The following is an 11,556-nucleotide window of genomic DNA, read 5'->3' as shown; positions in this document are numbered from 1 at the left end:
GCTCTTGTTCTTTCCTCCCTTGGCTTTCCAGGTGTAGGATAGGCAGGGCGGAGAGAGAGACCGGAAGTGGGTTTTTGTAACCCGGAAGGGGAATCTTTCCCTGGTTGTGTTGATGTTTTGAAGTTGCTGCTGCTACTGCTGCTAAGGGAACCGTCGCTGAAGAATGGTGTGCGAAAAATGTGAGTTAAGGGGCCGCTTCTGTGGGAGGAGAGTAGGAGAACCTAACTGGAGTTCCCTGGAAACTTTGCCTCCACCTTTTTTAAGCTTCAGCCGCGGGTCTCTCGTTGTAGCCTCTGTCATCCTACCTTGTCCTTGGACCATTCTTGCCCCTCCCCAAAACATATTGCTGTATGTTTTGTATTATAGGTGGTCTCAGGTTTTTCACATCTTGATCTATTTGCGTTGCTTCCCCCGACCCCGGGTCTTAACCCATACAGCTTCTTGAGCGGCTTCCTTAACCCACAGACACTTAAGTTTGGAATAGATCTTAAGAGTCACTTCTAACCTTGTCAGATTTAAGCAAATAAAAATACCGACACCTCGTTAAATTTGAATTTCAGGTAAACAAGGAATAATTTTTTGTATAAGTATACCCCATACAGTACTTGTGACTTGGTTCAGTTTGCTGCTCCTTACTACTGTAAGGAGTGCTTTGTCCCGGAGCACGCACTTTTAGGACATTCTTAACGAAAAAAAAATTCTGAAATTTAAAGTTTACTGGGCATCCTATCTGACAACCCGAAATTAGTGTCCCTCCTAATGGTTTCAGCACTTTTTTCATGAATGCCTACCAGAAGAGCCTTTTCTTCCTGTACATCCAGCGATTTTTTAAAAAAGTATTTATTTATTTATTTATTTTTAGAGAAACGGGAAGGGAGGGAGAAAGAGGGGGAGAAACGGGTTGCCTGTTTCACGCTCCCAACTGGGGACCTGGCCACACCACTGAGCTACACTAGCCAGGGTGCCATCCCGTGATTCTAATGCCAATATAGGAGATATCCTATGGTTTTTTTGACCTCCGAAACTGTCTATGTGTTTAAAAATACCTGTCATAAGCCCAGGCCTCTTTTTCAGCAAGCTAGATATATCTGGCTCTTTGGTGACAAGGTTCAAGTCCTCTTATCTTGATTATTGTGTAGTTAACATATTCTATTTTGTTTATATACCTTCCAATAGATAAAACTTTGAACACAGACACCCATAAGTTTGAATCACAGATCTTATATTAGGCAAAAGAATGGTCATGGGCAAGTCACTTAAATAAATTCTCAGTGTGCAGGGAATACTTTTGGGTTTCTCTATTTGGAGCCTCTCATTTAGAATCACACTCCACAATAAGACCTCAGCTTATCTTTCCCACTTAATTTTCATGAACCATTATCCTATTTACACTTCTGCCAAACCAAACTAGCTTGCATGTCCATGTGTACTCTGAGCTCTCCATGCCTTTCCTCAGGATGTGTCCTTTTTTCAGTTTGTCTTCATCCCCTTTCCTCCTCATTCTTCACAGTCCCATTGTTGTATACCCTCTCTGTTGCCTTTTCCACAGAGCTTTCCTGGATTTTCCTAGCCAAGGTTGTTCCTTTCTCTGGAATTTCTCCTAGTATATTAGCTTTCAATTTATTTTAGCTCTTGATTTTTATTTTCTAGCTTACACTTTGTTTTAAGATTTTATTTTTACACAGAGGGGAAAGGAGAGAGAAAGAAAAAGAGAGAGAAACATCAATGTGTGGTTGCCTCCTGTGCGTCCCCCACGGGGGACCTGACCTGCAACCCAGATTGCCCTAGATAGTGAATTGAACTGGCGACAATCTGGCTCATAGTCCGGCACTCAATCCACTGAGCCACACCAGCCAGGTCTCTAGCTTACATTTTAGCTGAGTAGTTCTTAACTTTCTTTTTCTTTTTTTGGTTCTCTAAATCCTTTGAAAATCTGATGAAAGCTGTAGACTTTTACCAGAGTCTATTAAAAAAATATGCAAAAGGTTTGTGTACAATTTCATGTAGTTTACATGTTTCCTAAGGTCCACCTATAACACCCAAGTTAAAGACTATTGCTAGAGAAATCAGAAAGCTCCTTGTAATTTAGAACTTCATCTAACTGATCAAGTTTCTTTTTCTCTGTATTTTGTACAGTGGTTTATACATGGTATAAATGGTGTATAGATGCTCAGTAAGTATTTATGGAATGAGTAAATTTACCAGATTTGTGTACCCAATTTGTTAAAAGTATACAGAAGAAGCCTACTATATTACAAACTTTGCTGAGAGTCAGTTGTCCATTTCCCACAGTTAATTTCTTAAGTCTCAGTTCACTGGCCCCAACCCCAGCATTAACAGCTCCTACTATAATATGACTGTTGATACCAATGTGAACTTTAGGCAAAATATAGGGCATTTGTTAATAGTAAATACTAATTCCCCTTACTTTTACTATCTTGCTGTAACAGGTGAAAAGAAACTTGGTACTGTTATCACTCCAGATACATGGAAAGATGGTGCAAGGAATACCACAGGTATTTTTCCTTTTAGAACACAGAAGTTGGATCAGATACTTCCTGTGAATAGTGTTTTAGTGTTTAGATTATTTGTAAAATGAAATGTTATGTATACAAAATATTTCATCTATTAAATGTTAAATTATACTGGATCCCCCAATAATTTAGTATCTTATTTAGTTCTCTTAGTTACATATTGGAGTTCCTAATTTGGTAGGCAGGAGATAGTAAAATAATTAAATGATTTTCAAGCAATGAGTATATACTAGTAATTGATTTGCTTCAGCTTAATTACACTTGGTATCAAATCTCCCTCTCCGTGCCTGATTTTTATATTCTTAAATCATTTAAATGTTTTCATCTCCTTAATCATTTTCCTCCAAGGTAATTTATTACAGACTAGCTAATATCCTTTTCCTACTCATTAAATACAGTGCAAACATCAAAGGGAAAGAAAAGAAATATTTTCACTATATTCAAGGCCTGTGGCACCAGTGTAGTGGTTTCTAGATTTTACAGTGGATAAATTAAGTGTAGACCCATTTCTAAAGTCCAGCTTTGGATCTGAGAAATAAAATGATTGTTTTATCTAATTTTTATTGTTTTTCTATTAAATAATTGTTTTCTCTTAAGTAATATCCTGAGAACCTGGTTGCTAAATGAGGATTTCTGAAAATTTTGATACAGTATTTGTAGGAGGTCAAAAAAATGAACTTTTAAAGTAATTGTTTAGTGTGAAATGTGTAGAAATAACTAACAAGTACATGTTCATTTTAATATAGAAAGTGGTGGAAGAAAGCTGAATGAAAATAAAGCTTTGACCTCAAAAAAAGCAAGGTAGGTACAAGAGCACCTATAGAGCAGTAGTACGTTAAATCACCACTCCTTCTAACATTAAGCACACTGACGTGAGTTTGGTGTGCCATTCTATTGTGATGATACAGTTGGGTAGTTCCTGGCGAATAAGAACAAGCTACCTGTTATAACCTGCTGGTTTCACCCTGTTCTTCCTTACTGTATCAGCATATGAAGATAATTAGTGCTACTTCCTTTTTATAATTTCACCAGAAAATATGACTTTTATTTTTTCTAGTTCTCTTTCTTTTTTTAAACACCAGAGGGCATTTTTCTATTGCTTTTAGAGAGAAAGGAGGGAAGAGAGAGAAACATCAATGTGAGAGAGAAGCATTATTGGCTGCCTCTGGTATGGATCTGTACCGGGATTGTACATGTCTGGTCCAGGGATCAAACCCGCAACCTAGGCATGTGCCTTGACTGGGAATCGAACCTGAAACCCTTTGGTTACAGGGGTGATGCTCCAACCGAGTCACACCAGCCAGGGCCAGGGCTTTCTAGTTCTTAATTATCCTTCAAATCAGAGGTAACGGAAAAATAAGAAAATAGAGTAAGTTCTGGAGTCAGATTTTAATTCGAATTTAGACTCTGTCACTGTCTGCTTCTGTGACCTTACACAAGTTAAGCTAGTTTCTTTTCTGAACTTTACTTTTTCATCTGAGAATGGGGATAAAAATATCTCCCCCCTTAAAAACAATTACTGACACCGTTTCATTATAGTTAGTCTTAAAAATCCCATGACCCCTTCCAGCTGCCACCCATTTTCTTGTTTCCCTTCACAGCAGCAGTTTTCCAGACCTACCTAGGTGCTTTCTCAGCGTCCTTCAGTTCTGCTCTCTCCGTCGGCTGTGCCAGTCAGGCCTTTGTCCACCCACACCCCTGACACTGCTCTTGTCGGGACCACACGTGACCTGTGAAACTGCTGTCTCCTACTTTATTTTTACCTTACTGAATCTTTTAACAACTCTTTATTTTTGGTAGCCTTTATTCTTTCGGCTCTGGGACACCACATTCTTCTTTCCTCCCAACTCAGTGCTGTTCCTTCTCAATCAAGTGCTTCTGGACTCAGTCCCAGACTTTTGGTTTTTTCTATTTATAAATTTATAATTTCTCCTCAGTTGACTTTGGTCCAATGGCTTTAAGTTCAAACTGTCTGTTAATTACTCCTAAATGTGTGTCTCTAGTCCTGACTTCTGAGCTCCAAACACATTGAACCGTCTACTTGACTTACCCAGTTGGTTGTCTTAACAGGTAACCACTTTTCTTTCAGTCTTCTAATCACAGTCTTCTCATCATTGCTCCACTGTCCGGTCCAGTTGTACAAACCTAAAAGCTAGCATTCCTCACCGGTTCCCTCCTTTCCCTCTCTTCCTACACTCATCAGCAAGCCCTTGGGTCCTGTTACCAAAGTATAGCCTGAATCTACCTGCTTTTGTCCATGTCATTGCTATTATCATGTTCCAAACCACTGTTATTTCTAACTTGGGTGCCTAAGTAACTTTCTATCTCCCTGCTTCCCTTCTCTTTCTGTATAGTTAAGTTTAAAGGGCATGTAACTTCTTTGCTTAAAACCTCCATTGGTTTTCTCTTTATGTTGAATAAATGCCAAGTACCCTGCTGTGTTGTTACAAGGTTCTCCAAGATCTGGCCCCTCCCACCTCTCTGACTTGCTGTCTAGCAACCCCTGCACCAGAGAGGCCAAGTCCCTCTGGAGGAGGTGTGTGCTTACTGCTCCCTCTTCTAGAGCTCTGCCCTCAGAGCAGGTCTCAGCTGAAATGTTACCGTCTCAGAGAGGGCCCATACCCAGCACCTAAACTGATGTCTTCCCTCTTTTGCCTCATGTCTGCCATGGTGTCCTGTTTGAATTTCCTCTACAACCTGTCATGACTGTCTGAGAAATGTGTTTGTCTCATTACTTACTGCCCATCTCCTCTCACGAGAACGTTAGCTGGATGAGGGCAGAGTCTTTGTCAGGTTTATCTTTGGTATGTAAAACAGTACAGGTGTGTAGTAGGCACTCAGTATATATTTGCTGAGTAAACAAATACCTGTTTGATGACATCAACCCAAAGATTAGAAATAATAGTAAAAATAAAGCTTTTACTATTTCCAGTGCCTGGCACGTAAGTAGCACAATAGAGTCAATCTTTTAAGTGATGAGAGGTGTCAGATTATGCATTGTTGACTGACTAACTGATGTCTTTTAAGACCATTCAGTTATTATTGACTGAGTTATTTTTACAGATTGTAGAATTTAGATACTTCTAGTACCTTTATGCTCCCAAATTTACTCTAATATCATTAAAAAGTAGTTGTTACTTTTGGATTCTCTAAATATTTCACTTTGGAAAGCGTACTACTGTATTATATTGAATCTAAGATACCATCATTTATAAGATGCATCATTACTTTAAGAAAAAGCTGTGCCAATTAATACTTGTAAGATTTCAGAGATATTAAAATGTACATCTTAGAATGATGAAATACGGTTTTAAGAAAAAGCAGTCTCCAGCATACAGGCTGAAACAGTTGAGTGTGTTAAGAAAAATAGTGCCTCTCTTCTCTTGTAGGGCGTAAAGTGACATTCTCTGGGGTCTGGAAGAATTAACCTTTGGGAATGAACTATTGTGCTGTGTACCCGAAGAGAAGAAAGTGTTGGTCTTCAGTATATGACTGTTGTTAGAGAAAGTAATTGCCATTTAAGGGAAAGTATTTCCTCTAAAGTTACTTTGCACTTCAGGCACTATAAGGTGGCATTTTTATATTGTAGGATCCTTTTTATCCAAGACATCAGTAAAAGTAGGCAGTTTTTAAAAAAAACACATACTTTATTTGTTTTAATTAATTAAAGACATCAGTAAAAGGCAGTCTTTAAAAAACGCATACTTGTTTTATTTTAAATTAAAACACATGCTCTATATACATTCACTGGTCATTTGATAGTGAGACAAAGCCTTTTGAGTATGAGTTCTTCATCATTTTCCTCATAGAATTCATAACAAGAATATATATTTCCAGTGTCTTTAAAGCGGAGCAAGAACCGACAGTTGTGTCCTGGCTGGTGCGGCTCAGTGGATCGAGCGCCAGCCTGTGAACCAAAGGGTTGCTGGTTTGACTCCCAGTCAGGACACCTGCCTGGGTTGTGGGCCAGGTGTCCAGTGGGGTCGCACGAGAGGCAACCACACATTGATGTTTCTCTCCCTCTCTTTCTCTTTCTCTTCCCCTTTGTCTAAAAAAAAATGAATAAATAAAATCTTTAAAAAAAAGGACAGTTGCAAAGTGCGAAATCCTCCCACTTTTGATTTTTCCTCAATTTTTAACAGTTGTTTTACCCACACTTAAATCAATAGCAGTTCTAATGATTCACACTTAACTAGTCATCCTAAAGCAGTCACATAGTTTTTAATAGACTCTACCATCCTTTTTGTACCCATACTTCATCAATTTCTATAATATTGTACCAGACAGATAGATTGACAAATGCCCTGGCTCTAAACAGGGTTGGGATTAAGCACACCTGGCTCTTTATAAGCACGCAGCTCGCGTGGAAGGGGCTGAAGTGTGCAGGCACTTTGCAGTGTGCCCGCTGGAAGGGCACTGTGCCGGTCAACTGTAGAGCGTGACGGGGGAGGGAGAGCATGGGTTAGTCCCATTGCTTGCTCGGGTGAGGTTGTCTCGGAGTGTGTCTATGGTATTCACATTGTTCTTTTAAAAATCTAGATTTGATCCATATGGAAAGAATAAGTTCTCCACTTGCAGAATTTGTAAAAGTTCTGTGCACCAACCAGGTTCTAATTACTGCCAGGGCTGTGCCTACAAAAAGGGTAAGTTTAATACCATTTTTCTATTCATATCAACTCTATTTTATTCAGTACTGATTTGGATAATATAGAAAAGGAATAGCCTGTATAAATTCTATTATAATCAAATTCTATTTTTTCTAAGGCAAAATAGAACTTGTTCATCATTGAAACTATATATTTTCCTTTTCTCTTTTCTGATACTGTAAAATCATGTTTTTACCTTCAGGATTGACTTAAGTCAGCCGAACTGCTGGTGTTGGGTGTTCACTGGTGGTAGACGTTCGCTGGTGGTACAGTCTGACGCTCGCATGTGTTCTTTTGTCCTAGGCATCTGCGCGATGTGTGGAAAAAAGGTTTTGGACACGAAAAACTACAAGCAAACGTCTGTCTAGATGTATTGATGAAGTTTCTGGCTTTCTATCTGATTTTGCTTTCTGCTTTAAATTTTCAAGGCGTATCATAGATGTTCAAGTTACAAAATAACATGTTTTAAGACAATTAAGTTAAAACCAGGGAATTTGATTAGTATTCATTTTTTTGCTCTCAAGAAGTTCTGAGTAGCAGCATTGTAATTAGTCTGCCTTACGTGCATCTGATTAAACCAGAATAAGTGGCAAATTTAACAACAAAAATAATGGCCCAGTTCTCTATGCACTTTTTATTTAACATCAGTCACATATTCTTACTGTCCTCTCCCTCTACTTGACTTACAGACATAGTTTGCTCCGAACTTGGCATCCAGACTTACACTCTTCGTTCGCTCATTCCCTTGTTGGTTGCCTAGTTCTTAGAATCAGCAGCACCTTAATTAATTGCAGCTTCACAGGCTATTTAAGTACCTCAGACCATTATGGCTGAATGGTTCCTTGGCCCAGACCCAAATCAAACACAGAAATTGTATATATGATTTTCAAAAATTTGTTCTTGACCCCATAGTGCTAATAATACCTTTCACATGAGAATAAGAACACAAGAAAACACCACATACATATCCAAGTGAATATACTGGATTTCAGGAAAACACATGACCTTGAATTCACACTATTATGAAAGCCAAGAGAACAGTGTTTGTTACGATGATATACAATGGAAATGAATGACCACTCTTTGGGAAAGCTCTTGGAAGCAAAAATGAAGCTTGTAATATTCTCCACCCCCCATCCCCCCACCAAAAAATAAATAGAATGAAGCAAACACTTTGATTCTTAAAATATATGTATATATCTTCAAAGAAAGATTTTTGTTTCACTACCGTCAGAGGTTCAGGACTTCGGCTTTGGAAACCTGCAGCCTACTAAGGGAAACCAAGGAAGTGTTCCCTAATGTCAAGTTCATTATGTATAAATACCATTATCAAATGTGTAGAATAGATGACGTGATATACATAATAATAGATGTTGCATTTGTATTTTAAAATTATGGAAAATAAAGTTTTAACTAATTATAAGTTTTTTAAAATAGTGTTTCTGAGATACATTGTTATTAATATCCAGAAAGATCTCAAGGATAATTTAAAATACAATAAATAACAGCTGTGAAGACAGGAAATATCTTCTCATGCTTTAAACAATTTAGGACTATTAGTGAAAATCAACAAAAGGGGACTCATAATAGGACCCAGGTAGAGAGTGGGCCAGATAGTTAAAAGCTGGGTTGGCCGACTTTGGGAAAGGTGTGTTTCTCAGGTGTTACCTGAAATCTGGACTCCCATAACTCAGTTTCATACTGAGGCCTTGAGTAGCCTCCTTCCTTAAACGATCCTGGGGCCAGACTCAGGTTCTATGAAGATTTCCGTTAGTGCTAAGCCTCAGAACAGAATATATGTATTCTAAATCTTCCTATTCTTGAAATGATGGTATGACTGCCATACATTGAGTAGAATTCATTAAGATGAGAAGGAAAATCCCAAACACGAACATAAAATATTTTTAAAAAGAAGGCACATAAACAGAAACTATAACATGAAAGCAGATGACAGAATTATGGCCGAGCATAGTTTTAAAGTAAATGTAAAAATGATGAAATAAGATAATTTTTAAAATCTCAAAACTTTTAAATATAAGAAATAACGTAGATATCAGTAGAACACTTCTTCAGTACGCTGATTAGGATATGTAGCCATCAACATGATACAAGAATTACGTGTACTATATGTGCAGAAGTGTGGGGATGCTTGTGGAAAGCATCTGAAAGCTGTTAATACTGTTTTCCCCCACCGTGCACTGGAACTGAGGGCTGGGAAAAAGAGACTTAACTCTTTATAGCCTCATGCCAACCACCAAATACTGTTTCCTTAGCTGGAGGGGCAGGAGAGTACTAATGATTTTAGTATCCTAGAAATACACATTAACATACACGTATGTGTGTTTTGAGAATTTTATATAGAAGAAATACATTGTTCTGTACTTTGGCTTTTTTTTAGTGTTTCTCATATTTGCTTGACCATTTTCTGTCCCTCGGTACATGTTTCTCCCTCGACTAGTCTGAGAGCGCCGTGCAGGCATCATACCCGTTACCGCTCAGCACGGTGTGTGCTTCGCAAGGACGAGCGTGCCGAGTACAGTTGTCAACATAAGCAGTTTAACACTGACAACAACACTCCTGTCTACACTCCCTCTTCCAGTTCTTTTTGTTTAGCTTTTTTTTTTGTTACAGGATCTTATCCAGGGTCATAGGTGACTTAATCATCACTCCTTAGCTTCTCTTTGTGTTTTGTAGTATGGATGTGTTTGAAGAATACAGGACAGTTAAGGCATGGAAAATCCCTCACTGTGGGTTTTTCCATTGTTTCTTTGTGTTTAAGTTCAGGTTTTGCAGTGTGGGCTGAAATGCTATGAGAGATGTGTCCCGCAGTGTCGCATCCAGACTCTCAGAGCATCCCTTTGTACCTTCAGGGAATGGTCACTTAGATGTTGCCAGTCAATGTAGTTATTGTCTTTCCTTTGCAATTAGTGCTTAGTTTGTGAAGAAAAATTTTTGAGACCATGTCGATACTCTATTTCTCATTAAACCTGCCCCTCATAGATTAGCACCCTTTGATGATTCTTATCTGAAAAAAATTTTCCCGTGAAGTTTACAAAATTGTGATTTTATTAGTTGTCATTCTGCTCTAAGGAAGCAGTTTCCCTTTATCGATATAGAATAAATGTTTTTAAAAAGATTTTGTTTATTTTTTTAGAGAGAGGGAAAGGGAGGGAGAAAGAGAGGGAGACATCAATGTGTGGTTGCCTCTCACGTGTCCCCAACTGGGGACCTGGCCTGCAACCTGGGCATGTGCTCTGACCAGGAATCGAACCAGCAACCCTTTGGTTCGTAGGCCGGCACTCAGTCCACTGAGCCACACCAGCCAGAGCAGTAAATGCTTTTTTTTGGTAACCATTTGCATGTTAGTTATAGATACAGTGCCTCTTTACCTCAAATACTTGTCTGTTTCCTACGAACAGGGGTATTTCCTAACATAACCATAGCACTAATGGCCTTTGTAGTAAAAAATAAGAATGGGTCAGGATCTAATTCTGGATAACACTATATTTAGCTACCATGTCTCTAGTCTCCTAGAACAGTTCTTTGGTGTCTTTCAAAACTGTCAAAGTCATGAAACTTGTAGGCTGATTATCTTACAGAATATCTCTTAATCTTAGTGTTTTTTTTTTAATTTGTTTTGCTTAACGGTTGGATTGAGCCGATGCGTCTTTGGCAGGACTGCCCTAGAAGTGGTGTGTCCCTTCTCCGCGCATCGTCCTGGTGTTGGTTGTCCTGTCTCAAGGTGTCAACTTCAGTCGCTTGTTTTAGGTAGTACCTGCTAGATTTCCCCACTATAATGTTTCTTTTTTCTTCTGTTGTATTAAGCATTTTGTGGGGAGATACTTGGAGACTGAAAATATCCTGTTTCTGAGCAAACTCTCACACCCTAATTTAGCATACAGTGATGTCCCTTGGCCGAGTTAGCTGTTACTCCGATGGTTGCCAAGTGGTGGTTTTCCAATCGTGTCATTCCTTGTACACTTATCAGCTGGCGTTCTGTTGTAAGGAAAAGCTTTTTCTTTTCATCACTGATGCTAGTATGAACTCATGGATTCCTATTTTTTTCAGCCTGTTACTCATTTGTTTTGATGTCAAATTGTCCCAGATTTGGCCAGTAGGAGAACTTTCAAGCTGTCTCCTGGCTCTTTTTGGCACATTCTTACCATTTTTGGAGAAATTTCTTATTTTCCCTCACAAGTGTTCCAAGTGTTGCTGTTTTCTCTTTTCCTACCCAGCCCTGGAATCAGCCATTTCTACAAAGTTTCTTTTAGTGGAGAATTGTGTTTAGACCCTCAGAACTGGGCCTGCGGGGATGTCGTTGCCTCTAGGCCTCGTCCACAGAAAGAGCAAGGAAACCTCTGTATTAAAAATTACAG

General features: G+C 38.8%; 1 protein-coding gene across 1 annotated transcript; it reads left to right on the top strand.

The window, feature by feature from the left end:
- The first annotated feature begins 27 nt into the window (after positions 1-27).
- Positions 28-8,616, top strand: CRIPT (CXXC repeat containing interactor of PDZ3 domain). The gene is made up of 5 exons (XM_045828643.1): positions 28-179; positions 2,451-2,516; positions 3,281-3,335; positions 7,074-7,177; positions 7,484-8,616. Exons 1-5 carry the CDS (start codon positions 164-166, stop codon positions 7,546-7,548), a joined length of 306 nt encoding a protein of 101 aa, XP_045684599.1. The 5' UTR covers positions 28-163; the 3' UTR covers positions 7,549-8,616.
- The last annotated feature ends 2,940 nt before the right edge of the window (positions 8,617-11,556 follow it).

The sequence above is a fragment of the Phyllostomus hastatus genome, unplaced genomic scaffold (assembly GCF_019186645.2).
Source record: "Phyllostomus hastatus isolate PE091 unplaced genomic scaffold, TTU_PhHast_1.1 phas_scaffold_78, whole genome shotgun sequence".
NCBI classification, from domain to species: domain Eukaryota; kingdom Metazoa; phylum Chordata; class Mammalia; order Chiroptera; family Phyllostomidae; genus Phyllostomus; species Phyllostomus hastatus.
The sequence above is the reverse complement of the archived record's forward strand: the minus strand, read 5'-3'. Positions and strand labels throughout refer to the sequence as shown.